This window comes from Salmo salar, chromosome 02, assembly GCF_965601325.2.
Source record: "Salmo salar chromosome 02, fSalSal1, whole genome shotgun sequence".
Lineage (NCBI taxonomy): Eukaryota > Metazoa > Chordata > Actinopteri > Salmoniformes > Salmonidae > Salmo > Salmo salar.
Window position 1 is genome coordinate 70,926,930 of NC_138292.1, and position 20,571 is coordinate 70,947,500.

At 45.3% G+C, this 20,571-nt stretch overlaps 1 protein-coding gene across 2 annotated transcripts in view; it reads right to left on the bottom strand.

Annotated features, from left to right (window-relative positions):
• Positions 1 to 6,676: 6,676 nt before the first annotated feature.
• Positions 6,677 to 20,571, bottom strand: part of LOC106592643 (uncharacterized) — a 19,646-nt gene continuing 5,751 nt past the window's right edge. The window contains exons 2-7 of one of the 2 annotated variants that reach the window (XM_082966520.1): positions 17,383 to 17,485; positions 14,701 to 14,775; positions 14,008 to 14,201; positions 11,158 to 12,373; positions 10,318 to 10,496; positions 6,677 to 10,080 (exon numbers count right to left, since the gene is read on the bottom strand). In XM_082966520.1, the coding sequence (XP_082822646.1) occupies positions 10,327 to 10,496; positions 11,158 to 12,373; positions 14,008 to 14,201; positions 14,701 to 14,775; positions 17,383 to 17,485 (1,758 nt within the window). In that variant the 3' untranslated portion in view covers positions 6,677 to 10,080; positions 10,318 to 10,326. Of the gene's footprint in view, positions 10,081 to 10,317; positions 10,497 to 11,157; positions 12,374 to 14,007; positions 14,205 to 14,700; positions 14,776 to 17,382; positions 17,486 to 20,571 lie in introns of both variants that reach the window. The other variant, XM_082966515.1, reaches the window with a different exon arrangement.

Genomic DNA, 20,571 nt, shown 5'->3' on the forward strand with positions numbered 1-20,571 from the left:
TATCAGCATGTTAAATGTGCAACCAGAGGAAAAAAAATTGTACACCACCTTTACTCCACACACGGAGACACATACAAAACTCTCCCTCGCTCTCCATTTGGCAATTCTGATCATAATTCCATCCTCCTGATTCCTGCTAAAAAGCAAAAATCAAAGCAGGAAGCCCCAGGGACTCGGTCATTAAAAAAAGTGGTCAGATGAAGCAGATGCTAAGCTACAGGACTGTTTTGCTAGCACAGACTGGAATATGTTCCGGGATTCTTCCAATGACATTGAGGAGTACACCACATCAGTCACTGGCTTCATCAATAAGTGCATCGAGGACGTCGTCCCCTCAGTGACCGTACCTACATACCTCACCCAGAAGCCATGGATTACAGGCAACATCTGCATTGAGCTAAAGGGTAGAGCTGCCGATTTCAAGGAGCAGGACTCTAACCTGAAGCTTATAAGAAATCCCGCTATGCCCTCCGACGAACCATCAAACAGGCAAAGCATCAATTCAGGCCTAAGATCGAATCGTACTACACCGGCTCCGACGCTCATCAGATGTGGCAGGGCTTGCAAACTGTTACAGACGACAAAGGGAAGCACAGCCAAGAGCTACCCAGTGACACGAGCCTACCAGACGAGCTAAATAACTTCTATGCTCGCTTCGAGGCAAGTAACACTGAAACATGCATGAAAGCATCAGCTGTTCCAATGACTGTGTGATCACGCTCTCCACAGCCGAAGTGAGTAAGACTTTCAAACAGGTCAACTTTCACAAGGCTGCAGGGCTAGACGGATTACCAGGACATGTACTCCGAGCATACGCTGACGATCTCGCAAGTGTCTTCACTGACATTTTCAACCTCTCCCTGTCTGAGTCTGTAATACCAACATGTTTCAAGCAGACCACCATAGTCCCTATGCCCAAGAACACTAAGGTAACCTGCCTAAATGACTACCGACTCGTAGCACTCACGTCTGTAGCCATGAAATGCTTTGAAAGGCTGGTAATGGCTCACATCAACACCATTATCCCAGAAACCCTAGACCCACTCCAATTTGCATACCGCACCAACAGATCCACAGATGATGCAATCTATATTGCACTCCACACTGCCCTTTCCCACCTGGACAAAAGGAACATATATGTGAGCATGCTATTCATTGACTACAGCTCAGCGTTCAACACCATAGTGCCCTCAGAGCTTATCAATAAGCTAAGGACCCTGGGACAAAACACCTCCCACTGCAACTGGATCCTGGACTTCTTGTCGGGCCGCCCCCAGGATGTAAGGGTAGGTACGCTGATGCGCCACGCTGATGCTCAACACGGGGGCCCCTCAGGGGTGGGTGCTCTGCCCCCTACTGTACTCCCTGCTCACTCATGACTGCACGGCCAGGCACAACTCCAACACCATCATTACGTTTGCTGATGACACAACCGACAACGATGAGACAGCCTATAGGGAAGAGGTCAGAGAACTGACCGTCTGGTGCAAGGACAACAACCTCTCCCTCAACGTGATCAAGACGAAGGAGATGATTGTGGACTACAGGAAAAGGAGGACCGAGCACGTCCCCATTCTCATCGACGGGGCTGTAGTGGAGGAGGTTGAGAGCTTCAAGTTCCTTGGCGTCCACATCACCAACAAACTAACATGGTCCAAGCACACCAAGACAGTCGTGAAGAGGGCACGACAAAGCCTATTCCCCTTCAGGAGACTGAAAAGATTTGAAATGGGTCCTCAGATCATCAAACGGTTTAACAGCTGCATCATCGAGAGCATCCCGATGGGTTGCATCACTGCCTGGTATGGCAACTTCTCGGCCTCCGACCACAAGGCACTACAGAGGGTAGAGGTCCTGCAATCCAGGACCTCTATATCAGGCGGTGTCAGAGGAAGGCCATAAAAATTGTCAAAGCCACTCTAGTCATAGACTGTTCTCTCTGCTACCGCACGGCAAGAGATACCGGAGCACCAAGTCTAGGTTCAAGAGGCTTCTAAACAGCTTCTACCCCCAAGCAATAATACTCCTGAACAGCTAATCAAATGGCTACCCAGACTATTTGCATTGCCCCCCCTGGAATGCTGCTACTCTCTGTTTTTATCTATGCATAGTCACTTTAATAACTCTACCTACATGTACATATTACCTCAATTACCTCGACACCGGTGCCCCTGCACATTGACATTGACTCTGTACCGGTACCCCCTGTACATAGCCCTGCCATTGTTATTTACTGTTGCTCTTTAATTATTTCTTATTGTTATCGCTTACTTTTTTTAAAGGTATTTTCTTAAAACTGCATTGTAGGTTAAGGGCTTGTAAATACCGTAATTTCCGGACTATTGAGCGCACCTGAATATAAGTCGCACCCACTAAATTAAAAAATATATATTATTTTTAACATAAATAAGCCGCACATGTCTATAAGCCGCAGGTGCCTACCAGTACATTGAAACAAATTAACTTTACACAGGCTTTAACGAAACATGGCTTGTAACAAAAATAAATAGGCTTTAACGAAACACGGCTTGTAACAAAAAATGTCAAATTAGCAGTAAGCTTTAGTTGTCTTTCCTCACGCTGCTGTTTCCAACGTCTTATCATCGACTCATTAAGACCAAGCTCCCGTGCAGCAGCTCTATTTCCTTTTCCAACAGCCAGATCAATCGCCTTCAACTTGAAAGCTGCATCATATGCATTTCTCCGTGTCTTTGCCATGATGAGGGTGACAAAATGACTACCGTAATCAGAATGATGGGAAGTTTGAGAGTGCTCTATTTAATCTAAACAGTAAACAAAAAAGTTGTTTGACCTTAACCCGTTCGGCAATTTCATTGGTCTAATGAAAGCTTCATGCCGCCAAAAAACTGAGCACGTCACAGAATGTGTTTTTTTGGAGAAAAAATATTTGAAACCGGGAAAAATCCATATATTAGCCGCGTCATTGTTTAAGCCGCGAGGTTCAAAGCGTGGGAACAAAGTTGCGGCTTATAGTCCGGAAATTACGGTAAGCATTTCACTGTAAGGTCTACACCTGCTGTATTAGGCGCATGTGACAAATACAATTTGATTTGATTTGATTTGACAGACAGGTAGACAGGCAGACAGGCAGGCAGGCAGACAGGTAAAACAGACAGACAGACAGACAGACAGACAGACAGACAGACAGACAGACAGACAGACAGACAGACAGACAGACAGACAGACAGACAGACAGACAGACAGACAGACAGACAGACAGACAGACAGACAGACAGACAGTAGAGAAACAGTGTAATGGCTCAGTAATTGTGGGTTGTGTTGTACAGGGGGAGCGAGACAGACTGAGACAGAGATTGACATACTAGACTGTAGTGTGGTTGTGTGCAGGGAACAGAGACAGACAGATATTTACTGTAGTAGGTGGTTGAGGGTTGGGTTTGTGTGTAGGGGAAGAGAAACAGACAGACTAAGAGAGATTGATTGTGGGTGAGACTGAAGATGACACAGACGGAGAGAGAGAGAAAGAGACAAAGAGGGATAGAGAAAGACGGGTGACAGAGAGAGAACCAGAGCAAGAAAGAGCAGACAGCGTGAGAGAGATGGGGAAGAGAGAGAGAGAGAGAGAGAGAGAGAGAGAGAGAGAGAGAGAGAGAGAGAGAGAGAGAGAGAGAGAGAGAGAATTAAATAGCCTCATGGTGACCTCATGGCATGTCATCTTCAGGGAATAAAACATCTGGTCTCCCCAAGAGTCAGACACAGGTCAATATAGGGTGACATCACACGCACGCACGCACGCACGTACAAACACACACACCTCCCCTTTAAGAACTTGTCCTCTCAGTAGTGTGTTAAATGTGGGAGGACTGACTGTTATGTTGAGATATGACAGCACAGTGAGAGGTTGACCATGATTGAGACTGCCAGCTAATAGCACATTCATTTACAACACTAGCAGAGACACAGAACACACACACACACACACACACACACACACACACAATAACACACACAATCCCACGCACATACACACACACAAAGACAATGTAGTTCATTCATAAGACTGTAACAGCATGTGAAACAAGGGACTCTCGCCAAGGTGACAATGGTGAGTGAGACACACACAAACACACGCAGACGCACACAGGCGTGGGTTTTGGGTGTAAGCTTTGGTCACAGTGACCTGCCTGAACAGTGAACTCTGGCTCACCTCATTGGTCGATCTCACCGCAGCCTCTCACACCTATTGCCTATTGGCTGAGACCTAGTGCCTACTGACCAGGGCTGCGCTCATTACTCTAGCCCACACTGGAGATGACAGGCCACACACACACACACACACACACACACACACACACACACACACACACACACACACACACACACACACACACATACACACACACACACACACACACACACACACACACACACACACACACACACACACACACACACATCCATACACACACACACACACACACACACACACAAACACACAAACACAGGCGCACACACACCAGTTAGGTCGCTCAAGATCCACGTTGAGATTAGAGTCCCCAGGACGTCGGGGGATGCCTTCAACACCCGCTACTTGGGGTAATGGTGGGCGCTATTACGTCAGTATGCTTGGGTTTTACCATTTAGAATGAGTGACTAAACTTCATGTTTTAACTCTATCCAAAACCTTAACCTTTACCTTAACCATTCTGAATTATTGCCTAAACGTAACCAGTGGATAAAAAAAGAAAATCCCTATCCCAAAACTTAACCCTGAAGTTAATTTACTGCAGTGGGCTAAATCAGGGTCACACAGAGTGTTTCTTGGTGGTCTTAAACAAATCTACTGAGGAACAAAAGTATACACCTCACACACATGGTTATGGACTTACAGACACCTGTTATCAGGTATGAAGGTAAGACCCAGATGCAGACAACGTCCAATTAACAATGGTTTAATAATCCAACAGGGGCAGGCAATAGACAGGTCAACGGAGAACACAGGTGTAAATACACAGGGGATAATGGGGAAGATGGGCGACACCTGGAAAGGGGGTGGAGACAATACAAAGACAGGTGAAACAGATCAGGGTGTGACATCTGTACTATGTCAGATATAGAGTTGAAATGGATTCAATGTTGAGTTTGCATCCCATTATTACACTTTATATAAATTACAGAAGACCTAAATATAACAAAGCCGTTTGACATAGAAACACCAGACTTTCAGCGGGTTTTTAAAAATAATGTTTATTAATTATGAAATGATGAACATTATTAATAACATTCCACCCATTAGGCATCTAGAGGGTGATTTGGTCATTTCACTGCAGGAAAGGAATTAATGCCTTAACTTAACCTTCTAAATGTGGATGTTTATGGACAAACGTTGGATTCTGCAGTGAGACTGTGAGAGCTTGTTGCAGACACACACACACACACACACACACACACACACACACACACACACACACACACACACACACACACACACACACACACACACACACACACACACACACACACACACACACACAGACATGCACGAGCACACACGGCATGCATGCGTATGAATACACACATGCACACGGACGCGCAGACAAACACACATGGACGCGACACAAAAAGACACACACAGACACACTCAGACCTTGTAGCAGGGGTGTGAAATAAATGTTCTCAAACAACCAGGAAGGCCAGGAGGCGGAAAAACGGCTCTGTTCAAACAGGCATACAGGTGTGTGTACTGTATTCTCTCTCTGTGTGTGCGCGTAGGTGTGTGTGTGTGTGTGTGTGTGTGTGTGTGTGTGTGTGTGTGTGTGTTTGTGTTCTAAGGGCTGAATCGGCACTCTTACAGTACAGAGAGGCACCTTTTGACCCTTCCCCTCCCTTCAAACCCCCATCCTGAAGAGACAGTTACCAACTGGGATGACACTTCTAATAAATCTCCTCAGACTGCTCACCACCCACTTCTCTGACCCACAGCTAAGTACTCTGTCTGTCTGTCTGTCTGTCTGTCTGTCTGTCTGTCTGTCTGTCTGTCTGTCTGTCTGTCTGTCTGTCTGTCTGTCTGTCTGTCTGTCTGTCTGTCTGTCTGTCTGTCTGTCTGTCTGTCTGTCTGTCTGTCTGTCTGTCTGTCTCTTTCACTCTCTCTCTCTCTCTCTCGCTCTCTCTCGCTCTGTACTACATTTTTCCTCTGCTGTTGTAAAGTCAATGTAGTTCACGTTCACTCTCAGCTTCTTTCTCCTATTTAGTGACACTCTCTTTCTCTCTCTTCTTCTCACTCTGCTGAGTTTTGACCAGCCACTCTCTCCTCTTTCTCCCTCCTGTGTCCTTCCCTCTTTCTCTGTCTTTTCTCATCCTGTCATCTGTCCATTCCTGTCATCTATCCATTCCTGTCATCTGTCCTCTGTCTCCATGCTCAGAACATGCCGTCATAGTCAAAGATTAGGATAGGGCCATAACACGATCACAACACACACACACACACACGAACACACACACGCATGCACACATGCATGTGCACACACACACACATATATATATATATATCCACACACACACACACACACACACACACACACACACACACACACACACACACACACACACACACACACACATTGCGTGCGTTACATCATTTCATTAGGTATGAGTGTATGTGCTTGAGTGTGTGTCTGTCAAAGTCAAATAAGGAAAGCCGATACACACGGTCATTATATTAATATAATTCTGGCCTTTATGTTTATATTAAAAATAGCATTCATTAACAATAACAATATACAACAACAATAATTATCATCAGCAACAATAATTACACTTCGGAACCAGAGAATGACACATCCTCCATTTGAAATAAGTTAAGAAATAAAAAACACCATGTTTAAATCATGTACAGTACATACAGTGTTGGATAACATTTCTCTCTCAGAGCCATTCCAAAAAGTTTGACATTGTTTTTCAAAGCATCCCATCCCAAATTCTATTTCTCCCCCAGTGATGGCTGTCTCCACTCCCTTAGCTCAGTGGTTCTCAATCCTGGTTCTAGAGTGCTAGGGCAAAAACAAAAATGTCCACTATTTTGGGTCCCCAGGACCAGGATTGAGAAATACTGCCTTAGCTAGTTTTATTTCTAGCTTGATACCTGGGGTAGTGCAGGGGTGACAAACTCACTTCCTGGAGGGCCGAGTGGCTGCGGGGTTTCACTTCTCCCTTGTACTTGATTGATTAATTAAGGTCACTGATTAGTAAGGAAATTCTCTTTAGCTGGTTGTCTAGTTCTTAATTGGACACAAATGAAAGGGGAAATAAGAACAACCAGAAGACCTACAGCCCTCCATGGAACTGATGTTGACAGCCCTGCTCTAGTCTCAGGGTGGGGAAATAAGAACAACCAGAAGACCTACAGCCCTCCATGGAACTGATGTTGACAGCCCTGCTCTAGTCTCAGGGTGGGGAAATAAGAACAACCAGAAGACCTACAGCCCTCCATGGAACTGATGTTGACAGCCCTGCTCTAGTCTCAGGATGGGGAAATAAGAACAACCAGAAGACCTACAGCCCTCCATGGAACTGATGTTGACAGCCCTGCTCTAGTCTCAGGGTGGGGAAATAAGAACAACCAGAAGACCTACAGCCCTCCATGGAACTGATGTTGACAGCCCTGCTCTAGTCTCAGGATGGGGAAATAAGAACAACCAGAAGACCTACAGCCCTCCATGGAACTGATGTTGACAGCCCTGCTCTAGTCTCAGGATGGGGAAGAGAGAGACATAACCACTATGGCACAATGAATGACCTACAGCCCTCAAATTCAAATCTGCACCCTCGAAGCCAGTTCCCCTGCTTTTTTTCATTGTTCCCCACTAACCAGGGACTGATTTATACCTGGGGTGGGTGCAATTCATTATCAGGGAGAACAGAAATGCAGCAGGCTTCGGACCTCGTAGGGTAAGAGTTGAATTCTCCTGATATACAGTAAAATCTCCAGTTCCTTATTGTAACCTGGGTGTTTGACTGTTGAGTCAGTCAACAACGCTACATTGTTGCTTCCGTGTTTGGCAAGACAAAGACAACAGACTTCCCTACAGCTGAAACACACAACTCCCCAGGCTACGTTGAAGAACTACTGAGCAAAGATTCCCTTGAAATATTTCCACCACACATTCCAGGCTATGTTGAAAAGGTTCAAACATCTATCTATCTAACGTCAGGTATAGAGCCAGTGTTGAATGCTGAGTGTCTGTCATCTGAGTAGTCTATGGCCTCCTGGTATGGTGACTATGGTGACGTTTTGCATATGTTCCTTTCTCTGCTCTCCCAGTGCAAAAATGCTATCCTTCAATCTAGGTTTTACAGTTCTATATCTGCTTCTCTCTATCAAAGAGAGAACAACTAGACCTGTTCAACATCTATGCTCTTTTTGCTATGTTTTGCTATGTTTTCACTCTGTTTTCCAGTTCTATACCGGCTTTTCTCTGTAATAGATATAGGACAACTAGAACAGTTCTATTTACATGGTCTCTATGCGCTCCCTCTACTTTTCCCTCTATGTTTTCTAGTTCTATCTGCGCTCCAGTGTGTAACTACTCCAGTGTTTGGATTGGTTGGATCCAGATGAAGACAGAACATTGAAAGATACTGTAGTAGTAATGACATGTTTCTGTGTGTGTGATGTCCTGAGCTTCTCTCTCCAGATCTAAGATCAGCTTCCCCTCCACCAATTCTAACATTAACCATGCTAAACTGACCCAAGATCAGTGTCTAAGGATGCATTCCCCCTACACCGAGCTTCTCCTTTCAGTGCTTCACTATCCATATGTTCTATCAGCCTTTACTCATGTTATTCCCAGTTCCAGTCATATTCCCAGGATAGTTATCCCAGTTACACCAGTCATATTCCCAGGACAGTTATCCCAGTTACACCAGTCATATTCCCAGGACAGTTATCCCAGTTACACCAGTCATATTCCCAGGACAGTTATCCCAGTTACACCAGTCATATTCCCAGGACAGTTATCCCAGTTACACCAGTCATATTCCCAGGACAGTTATCCCAGTTACACCAGTCATATTCCCAGGACAGTTATCCCAGTTACACCAGTCATATTCCCAGGACAGTTATCCCAGTTACACCAGTCATATTCCCAGGACAGTTATCCCAGTTCCAGTCATATTCCCAGGACAGTTATCCCAGTTACACCAGTCATATTCCCAGGACAGTTATCCCAGTTACACCAGTCATATTCCCAGGACAGTTATCCCAGTTACACCAGTCATATTCCCAGGACAGTTATCTCAGTTACACCAGTAGGATAACATTGTTTATCTGAGAACAGTTTCCATAGTCAACCCAGTCCATTCCAGTGAAAATATCCACATCCAAGCTTTGCGTTGTCTCTTAGAAATAGATGGCCTCAAGCACCATTTTGGGCCAATAAGATTTCAGTTTTATTCTCAGCAACCAATCATAGTCAAGCTGTAGAGAGGGGCGTGTTTCATGGCATCTAAATCAACCAATCAATGGCTGTTGCAGCAAGCGATCTAATAATATCCGCCGAACACCCTCCTTAACTGTCCAATCGGTAGCCAGTGTTCAAAGTAGGCGGGGCTAGAAGTATACAAGTCAATGGCTGATGGGAGATGTAGTTTGCTTAGCTCCTTTTTCAAAGGTTACATCACTTTACTTCCAGTGTTAAACATCCAAAACAACCTCCTTTCTAAGGAGAGTCTCTGTCTGAGATTGTCTATTGTCTTGATATTGCGGTTTAAATAAAGCTAGCAGAGTTTTTATAGAAAGATGCTACATAGCGGTCACCAGTCCATTCTGGGGTGCAAAGATTGACACAGCCTGCAGTAATGTCTGTTAGCATAGCCAGCAGTAGAGTCCAGAAGTGCTGCCCAGTCTCCAGTGTCCATCCTGAGGTTCCATAGCCAGGCAGTATCCCTCAGTATTCATTAGGGCACACAACGTTTTAAAAAACAGGAAATTAGGGTTCATTCCATGTTGTGTGTGTGCCCTGTTTCAGTCCGTTTTCTTCCGTTTGGTGCCTAATGAACACGACCCTGGGTGGGCCCGGCAGACACAGTCGACCCAGTTGCCTGTAGAAGAGAGGTAGAGGAGTTAGATAGTCTCTCATTCTCAAGCTTTTCATTCTCTCCCCCGTCCATACTATGTCTGACATTTTAATATCTACACTCTCGATTTATCTTCCTTTCTCTCCCTCTTTCTCTCCCGCTGTCTCCCTCTGTCTTTCTTACCTTTCCATCTGTTGGTCTGCCTCCCCCCTTTCCCCCCCTCCTCCTCCTCCCCCTCCTCCCTCCTCCCTCCTCCCTTACCATCTCTCTCTACATGATCATGATTCGGAGGGCAGCCTTGCTGATGCGGCTCCGATGTTTCCTCCTCCTGCGTCCGCGGGGAAGGGCCGGTCTGAACGGGCCCTGGGGGGGCTTGGGGGGAGGGGACGGGGTGCTGGGGGACCACCCTGGGGCCCTGCTGGAGGACAACGTGGGGGGCACTGGATGAGAGAGAGAGGGGAGAGAGGTGGAAGAGGGAGAGAGATAGAGAGAGAAGAAAGGAAGAGAGAGAGAGAGAGAGAGAGAGAGAGAGAGAGAGAGAGAGAGAGAGAGAGAGATGCATTGTGTTAGATAACATAAAATAGTCAAGGACAGTGTAATGTAATCACCTCTGAGGCGTCTGTAACAATGTCTGTAACTCCCATCACGTTTGCGACCGCTAGGAACCTGTTTTAACAGGAAGCGGAAGTTCAGGTCCCATGTTGCAGGGGGAGGGAAAGAATGACAGGACACATATGCTCATATAATCATACATGTGGTCTAAGACAGTCAGGACCACAAAAGAAAACAGGTCTACTTCCTCTAACAGCCTCTTCCCCTAACGTCAACTCTCACAGGCATACATAGTTACTGACCCACAACATGCACACACACACACACACACACGCACACACACACACACACACACACACACACACACACACACACACACAGCACACAGCACGGCACACATGCACACACACACGTGCCATCTCGTGCACACACGCGCACACACCACACGCTCGCACACTCACACTCACACTCACACACACACACACACACACACACACACACACACACACACACACACACACACACACACACACTCAAATTCCCAAATACCTGGTCTTTGTGTGGTGGTGGTTTGTGTTCGAGACTGACGATGGTGAGGATGATGATGGTCTTGATGAGGAAGATGAGGATGAGGAGGATGATGCTGTTGTTTCTGGCCCAGTTCTCTCTGTAAGAGTTCTAGAAGTTTCTTCCTGCTCTCCTCCTCTGTGACAGAGTCACCCTGATTGGTCAACTCTGAGCCTCTGTGTTTGTGATTGGTCGACTCTGAGTGTCTTTGTTCCTGATTGGACAGCTCTGTCTGGCTGTGTCGCTCTTTGTCGTCCTCCTTTCTGTGATTGTTCACTTCTGTCGCTGCCTGTCTCTGACTGGTGACCTCTGTATCCTTTAGTGCGTCTCTATTGGCCACCTCTGTGCTTGAGTCATTATCATCGGTCGGTTCTGTGTTGCTGTGGACCAGTTCTGGTTTGTGATTGGCTGGTTGTTTTGTGTCAGGTGGACCGCTGCTGTCGGATTGGGGAGCGTTGTGTTTGTATTGAGTCCTGAGCGCTGGCTCTTGACTGTATGGTTGGTACTGTTGTTGCTGATGTTGTTGATGTTGCTGTTGTTGATGTTGTTGTTGTTGATATTGTTGCTGTTGTTGTAGATATTGTTGTTGTTGGTAGTACTGTTGTAGTTGTTGCTGTCTTCCTATCTCCTGTGTCCTCTCTGTGTTATCAATGTGTTGCCTCTCTCCTGTGTTGGGCTGTGTGTCAGTGTGTGTGCGGTGGGGTGTTTGTGACCCTCTCTCCTCCCCTCTCCCCCCCTCATACCCACTGCCATGCCCTATAGGGAGCTCAGAAGAGGGACCCGTCTGTGTGTGTGTGTCTGTGTGTGTCCCTACCTGCATCCCTGCCCCTGCCATTGGGTGTGTTTGTGTGTGTGTCCCTGCGAGTGTGTGTCTCCCAGGCCCAGTCCCCACCAGAGTGTGTGTCCGTGGCTGTGTGAGTGACAGGGTGTACTTGTTCTGCCACTGTCTCTCCAGCTGCCCCCTGTCATCCACATGGAACCTCTGATTGGCCTTCATGTCGTCATGGCGATGGAGGTCTTCCTTGGAGAGGGAGGGAGGTTTGGGGGTGAGTCGGGGGGAAGGAGGGGGGAGGGAGGTGGACCTGGCTGCAGCTGTGGCCGAGGGGTGTGTCTGGCAGCGGCAGGAGGCGTGGTCTTCCACTGAGATCACCGCCTTGTCGTAGTGGGGTCTCTTATCAATGTACTGAATCCTTGTTACCTGGGGGGTGAAAGGTCGCTTGTAAATCTGATGAGGTGATATGCCTACTGGACATATCCATGAATGTTTATATATAGGCCTACATATGTCAGTGTAGCTTAGACTAGGTGTGTATAATTTGTATAGGTATATCCATGTATACAGGTGTATATGTACCTGTAGATAGTGTATATTGGTGTATATGTACCTGTAGATAGTGTATACAGGTGTATATGTACCTGTAGATAGTGTATATTGGTGTATATGTACCTGTAGATAGTGTATATTGGTGTATATGTACCTGTAGATAGTGTGTATAGGCGTACATGTACCTGTAGATAGTGTATATAGGTGTATATGTACCTGTAGATAGTGCATATAGGTGTATATGTACCTGTAGATAGTGTATATGAACCTGTAGATAGTGTATATAGGTGTATATGTACCTGTAGATAGTGTATATAGGTGTATATGTACCTGTAGATAGTGTATATTGGTGTATATGTCCCTGTAGATAGTGTATATGTCCCTGTAGATAATGTATATAGGTGTATATGTACCTGTAGATAGTGTATATGAATCTGTAGACAGTGTATATAGGTGTATGTGTACCTGTAGATAGTGTATATAGGTGTATGTGTACCTGTCGATAGCATCGGGGTATATATATACCTGTAGATAGTGTATATAGGTGTATATGTACCTGTAGATAGTGTATATAGGTGTAAGTGTACCTGTAGATCGTGTATATAGGTGTAAGTGTACCTGTAGATAGTGTATATAGGTGTAAGTGTACCTGTAGATAGTGTATACTGTGTAAGTGTGGGGACACACTGCAGTAGGCGGTAATGTGTGTACACTTTTAGAAAAAAAGGGTTCCAAAGAGGTTCTTCAGCTGTCCCCATAGGAGAACCTTTTTTGGTTCCAGTAGTTGTTCAAAGGGTTCTCCTATGGTTGTAGATAGCATCGGGGTATATATATACCTTGAGATAGTGTATATAGGTGTATGTATACCTGTAGATAGCATCGGGGTGTATATATACCTGTAGATAGTGTATATAGGTGTATGTATACCTGTAGATAGCATCGGGGTATATATATACCTGTAGATAGTGTATATAGGTGTATGTATACCTGTAGATAGAATCGGGGTGTATATATACCTGTAGATAGTGTATATAGGTATATATATACCTGTAGATAGTGTATATAGGTGTATGTATACCTGTAGATAGCATCGGGGTGTATATATACCTGTAGATAGTGTATATAGGTATATATATACCTGTAGATAGTGTATATAGGTGTATGTATACCTGTAGATAGCATCGGGGTGTATATATACCTGTAGATAGTGTATATAGGTGTATATGTACCTGTAGATAGTGTATATAGGTGTATGTATACCTGTAGATAGCATCGGGGTGTATATATACCTGTAGATAGTGTATATAGGTATATATATACCTGTAGATAGTGTATATAGGTATATATATACCTGTAGATAGTGTATATAGGTGATATGATATACCTGTAGATAGTGTATATCGGGGTGTATATATACCTGTAGATAGTGTATATAGGTATATATATACCTGTAGATAGTGTATATAGGTGTATGTATACCTGTAGATAGCATCGGGGTGTATATATACCTGTAGATATCGTGTCTGAGTCACCATGGGGACGCACTGTAGCATTCTGGTGTTACAGCAGCCAGAGCAGCGCTGCACCTCCACACACGGCGGCCACAACAGGAAGTTGGCGTTGCGTCGGTCAAGCATGGCTCTGGTGACCTCCATGACCTCTGTCCTGACCTTACACACCGCCTGCTGGGCTGGCTGGGCATCTACTGGGGGAGGAGGGGAGGGAGGGAGAGAGGGGGAGGATGTTAGACTACATCATGACCTCTGTCCTGACCTGTACACTTTCAGAAAAAATAGTTCCAAACGGGTCCCCATAGGAGAACACTTTTTTGGTTCCTGTAGAACATGTAGAACCCTTTTGGATTCCATGTAGAACCCTCTGTAGAAAGGGTTCTACCTGGAACCCAAAAGGTTTCTACCAAGAATAAAAAGTGTTCTTCAAAGGGTACTCCTATGGGGACAGCCGAAGAACCATTTAAGGTTCTAGATGGCACCTTGTTTTCTAAGAGTCTACAACACCTGCTGGGTCTTCGCTGGAGAGAGATTATAGTTATTATTCTTAAATGAATGTGTTCCTTGAATTGAATTCAAATCGCGGGAGACAGATAGAGATGGAGGTGGGAAGAAATATATAGAGAGAGAGAAACACAGAGAGAGAGAGCGAGAGAGAGACAGAAGGACAGGTACAGTAGACAGACTAACCTAGGTTTCTCCTGTATCTTCCATGGGTGTCATTTGAATGAATCTCATTGGCCGATGGTTCATCTGGCTCCACCTCTAAAAGCAAGAAAAGAAGGAGAGAAAGAGAGGGAAGGAAGAAGAGAACACAGGAATGTTAAGTCATTCAGTCAACCACCTGCATTCAACCATCTTTTCTCTGTTCTATTGTGTAAAGTGTGTATTGTGAAAGTAACTTCTGTCAATGAATCATTGTATGCATGGCTTTCTATGAAGTCCTCTTCGCTTGCTGATTACTGTCATTTTGACTAATGGTAAGAGTCTGAGTGTGTTAGTCTGGGTCGGAGAGATAATCATTGTTCACCACACAAAGGAAATGTTTTTTTTTCTAAAACAATCACAGTCTATTTATTGCTGCAATATGTCTGAGCTGTCGGGAATGTGTATAACTGGAGATATGAGTGTTTAAATATAGTGGTGTGTGTGTGTGTGTGTGTGTGTGTGTGTGTGTGTGTGTGTGTGTGTGTGTGTGTGTGTGTGTGTGTGTGTGTGTGTGTGTGTGTGTGTTCCGAAGGCGTCATATCTTGCCGTGTTAGGCATAATGGTCTATAACTAACTAATAAATGTCTGTGTTTGTGTCTGAAAAAATGTTTATGATATAGAACAGATATTGCATTGTGCCTTATTGTATTTCCAGTCAACATTTCTGTAGTCTAGACTATTCTCTTTTCTTTCTCTCAAATAGCTATTCTTTCCTAACCGTGATGCAATCTTTCCCTTTCTCTTTTCCCTCTATAGACGAGAATGGGCCTGTCTAAAACCCCCACAACCACATGTTAACCTGGCTTTGATCTGTCTCACTATATGGCTATTAGTGGGAAAGATAAGTGTCTGTCAGTCAAACTGTCTATGTATTGTATGTCTAGAACTGTGTGTGTGTGTGTGTGTGTGTGTGTGTGTGTGTGTGTGTGTGTGTGTGTGTGTGTGTGTGTGTGTGTGTGTGTGTGTGTGTGTGTGTGTGTGTGTGTGTGTGTGTGTGTGTGTATCTAAGGTCAGAGAAGAACTGGCTAAACATAGTTGGCCTTTGTGTGTGTGTGTGTAGGGTGTGGTACGGTGATCACACACACACACAAACACACATGGCCTTGTCTTGTGTCTGAGTCTCTCTCTAATAGTCTAACTCTGTAACTCTGGTTAAGGTCTCTAATAGTCTAACTCTGTAACTCTGGTTAAGGTCTCTAATAGTCTAACTCTGTAACTCTGGGTAAGGTCTCTAATAGTCTAACTCTGTAACTCTGGTTAAGGTCTCTAATAGTCTAACTCTGTAACTCTGGTTAAGGTCTCTAATAGTCTAACTCTGTAACTCTGGTTAAGGTCTCTAATAGTCTAACTCTGTAACTCTGGTTAAGGTCTCTAATAGTCTAACTCTGTAACTCTGGTTAAGGTCTCTAATAGTCTAACTCTGTAACTCTGGTTAAGGTCTCTAATAGTCTAACTCTGTAACTCTGGTTAAGGTCTCTAATAGTCTAACTCTGTAACTCTGGTTAAGGTCTCTAATAGTCTAACTCTGTAACTCTGGTTAAGGTCTCTAATAGTCTAACTCTGTAACTCTGGTTAAGGTCTCTAATAGTCTAACTCTGTAACTCTGGTTAAGGTCTCTAATAGTCTAACTCTGTAACTCTGGTTAAGGTCTCTAATAGTCTAACTCTGTAACTCTGGTTAAGGTCTCTAATAGTCTAACTCTCTAACTCTGGTTAAGGTCTCTAATAGTCTAACTCTGTAACTCTGGTTAAGGTCTCTAATAGTCTAACTCTGTAACTCTGGTTAAGGTCTCTAATAGTCTAACTCTGTAACTCTGGTTAAGGTCTCTAATAGTCTAACTCTGTAACTCTGGTTAAGGTCTCTAATAGTCTAACTCTGTAGCTCTGGTTAAGGTCTCTAATAGTCTAACTCTGTAACTCTGGTTACGGTCTCTAATAGTCTAACTCTCTAACTCTGGTTAAGGTCTCTAATAGTCTAACTCTGTAACTCTGGTTAAAGTCTCTAATAGTCTAACTCTGTAACTCTGGTTAAGGTCTCTAATAGTCTAACTCTGTAACTCTGGTTAAGGTCTCTAATAGTCTAACTCTGTAACTCTGGTTACGGTCTCTAATAGTCTAACTCTGTAACTCTGGTTAAGGTCTCTAATAGTCTAACTCTGTAACTCTGGTTAAAGTCTCTCTCTAATAGTCTGTCTCTGGTCAAGGTCAGTAACATTGTATTGTCCCTGCTGGCTCTCTCTCTGGGCCGGCCTCTCCACTGCTGCTGCAGCTTTCCCATGTAAATATTGCCATAACCAGTCAGCACACACACACACACACACACGCACGCACATACGCACACACACACACACTTGCACACACACGGACACAGAAGCATACACACGCAAACACACCCTCCGCTACATTCCTATCGTGCCAACCCTGCTGGGCCACACCTGCATGCTCGCCTCCTCCCCATCTCTCCTGTTATTACTGCTATTATAAGAGTGTGTGTACGTGTGTGTGTGTGTGTGTGTGTGTGTGTGTGTGTGTGTGTGTGTGTGTGTGTGAACATGTGTGTGTGTGTGCAGACTGTTTATGACCATATTTCTATGGGATAGCAGCAGCAGCAGTGAGGTAGGCCCAGAGAGCCTGTGTATTAAAGGCTATAGGAGGGCAGTTTTACCCTGGGAGTCAGTCTCTTGCTCCAGCAGCTGTTGCAGGTCCTCTATAGAAGAGATAGGACTGGTTCTCACCAGCTCTACTAACGATGGTGGGAGAGGATCTCCCTGGGAGAGAGAGAGAGAGAAAGAGAGAGAAAGAGAGGGTGAGAGAGGGTGAGGGGGGTGGGAAGAGGAGGAGAGGGGGGGAGGGGGGGAGAGGGGGGAGAGAGGAGGGATGAGAGAGAGAGAGAGGAGGGGAGGGGGTGGGAGGAGAGAGAGAGAAAAAGGAGGGGAGGGGGTGGGAGGAGAGAGAATGAGGGGAGGAGGAGTGATGGGGGAAAGATGGGTGGAGGGGGGGTGGGTGGAGAGAGAGAGGAGGAAGAAAAATATAAAAGGTTAATATCATCCTTCTTCGTCTCCTTCCATTCCACCACCACCAGGCATCATGGTCTCTTTGTCTCATCCAGTTTCACTTCCTTCTAAAGAGGAAGTGCCTTACTGTTGTCATTGTTGTTTGTTGTTGCTGTTTATCCTCTCTGTCTGTGTGTTTACCCCCAAACACTGCTGTTGTTCCCCCTGTAACCCCTGGAGAACAGAAACTAACTCTTCCTCTGGTCGTCTCTTGTTTTCTCCTCTCTTCTTCCTCTTCTTCGGTCTGTCTGTCTGTCTGTCTGTCTGTCTGTCTGTCTGTCTGTCTGTCTGTCTGTCTGTCTGTCTGTCTGTCTGTCTGTCTGTCTGTCTGTCTGTCTGTCTGTCTGTCTGTCTGTCTGTCTGTCTGTCTGTCTGTCTGTCTGTCTGTCTGTCTGTCTGTCTGTCTCTCTATCTTAGTTACTGTCTGACTTGTATTACTTTAACTGTCAACAAAGTAACCTTCAGTATCCAACAGCACACACACACAGGGAGAGATGGCGAGATAGAGAGAGACACTTGTGTCTATATTGCTAGGGGCAATCCTCTTATACAGTATGCCTCTCTATCTTGTCTCAGAATGACTCCTAGTCACTTCTCAATATCTCCCACAGCACAGTAGAATGGAGCCTTAGAGTTATGTGTGGGAGTGTGTGTTCCTCTGAACAGTTACTGTCATGTGCTTGGAGGACTACAACAAATAGTACATCACCCCAGCAACTGTGCTCACACAAATAGACAAACAAACATATCCCATACGTACTGGTTTCACCATCTCACTGTATTTGTGTATAGTATGTGTTAGGACCTCTCTCTCTCTCTCTCTCTCTCTCTCTCTCTCTCTCTCTCTCTCTCTCTCTCTCTCTCTCTCTCTCTCTCTCTCTCTCTCTCTCTCTCTCTCTCTCTCGGGTGAGTGGCCTGGACACCTGGTTGAGTTTCACAAGCCTCTGACTGACCCAGTTGCTAATGTAGGACTCACAGGCAGTGTCTCTCAATGCAGCGTGTCTGCTGAATAGCCCAGAAACACTTTTCCATTTACAAGTTGACATGGTGTCATTACATTGACAGTGTAGCGAAAAATAACTACACCTCACCCCAGAGTTCACATAACATCACTGTGTGCTACCTGTTGCTACTAAACAGACAGGCTGCGTCCCAAATGGCACCCTATTCCCTATTTAGTGCACTACTTTAGACCAGGACCTATCGGGCTCTGGTCAAAAATAGTGCACTATATACAGTAGGGAATACGGAGCAATTTCAGACACAGCCTGTGTCTAAATGAGAGTAAAAACAGACCAGGAAATTGCTAGTTAAACATTACAGAGTCTAATGGCTGTCCTTTTCTGAAGACTTAAAAAAAAGACCAGCATTGGAAAATTGCCTAATAATAGAAATACTCTTAGAAAAAAGGGTTCGGCTGTAGGTGAATGCTTTTTGGTTCCAGGTAGAACCCTTTTTGGTTCCAGGTAGAACCCTTTTTGGTTCCGGGTAGAAGTATTTTGGGCTCCATGTAGCACCATCTGTGGAAAGAGTTCTACATGGAACTCAAAAAGGTTCTACCTGAAACCAAAAAGGGTTATTCAAAGAGTTCTCGTTTTAGGTTCTGGATAGCACCTTTTTTTCTAAGAGTGTACTTCTGCAGAAAAGCTAGATCATTCTGAAAGGAATGATTCAGTCACTTCCTCCAGGGATCGTTCACGCCAAAACCAAAGATATTTCAAAAATGGGTTCAGACCTCATAACGTGGTCTAACGTTGAGGTGGAACGACATCCCAAGACATGTAGTGCAGATCCAACTACAGCCCTACAGAGGCCCAGATAAACGGGACTAAAAGAAGGAAGTTAGCTGGTGTCTATGTTTCCCATTGGTTTAGGATAGAGTCCTATAGCTGTCACTTTAAGGGGCTCCACTGTCTCTTGGTGTTGATTCATGACCCATAATCCTGACATGACGTTTCCTACACACGGGTCAGATGGTCCGGCATCATATGCCAGTACATCTAACACTGTTTTAAGACTGACTGTCAGGGGGGGGGGGGGGGGGGGGGGGGCGGGGGGGGGGGGGGGGGGGGGGGGGGGGGTGTGTGTGTGTGTGTGTGTGTGTGTGTGTGTGTGTGTGTGTGTGTGTTCAGGGGCCCTACAGAGGGGAAGCCCAGGGGTTCATGGGAAGACAGAACGTGTGGAATGTCAGAGGAGAAAGGTGAGGTGTAATGGAAAGGAATTATGGGGCCAGCTGACTGATGACACACACACACATACACACACACACACACTGGTCACAAGAGCGCAAACTTACTTGACTCACAATCATACTGTCGAAAGACCCCCCCCCCCCACACACTCCATACATCCATACATGCACAGGAACATATGATGACCAGCCAACAAACTAAACAGCCATGTACATCCTGGCCTCGATCCCCTACACTTGGCACAGACACACAGACCAACACAGAAACGCACACACACACCTGTGCTGCAGCCCCACAAACATACTGAGCGGATTCCTGCTGTCGGTGAGAAACGGAGGGGAGGATGATGGATAGAGAGATCAAATGAAACGGGGAAGAGAAGAGAGGAGATGGGGATTTACAGAGATATCTCCTTACCTGCTCTCACGTCAACCTATTCATCTAACTGAGAGAAGAGAGAGAGAGAGAGAGAGAGAGAGAGAGAGAGAGAGAGAGAGAGAGAGAGAGAGAGAGAGAGAGAGAGAGAGAGAGAGAGAGAGAGGAATACAGGGAGGTGGCATTCTGAAATAGATGGAATGAAATAAACTAATAATCAAATAGTTCCTATTA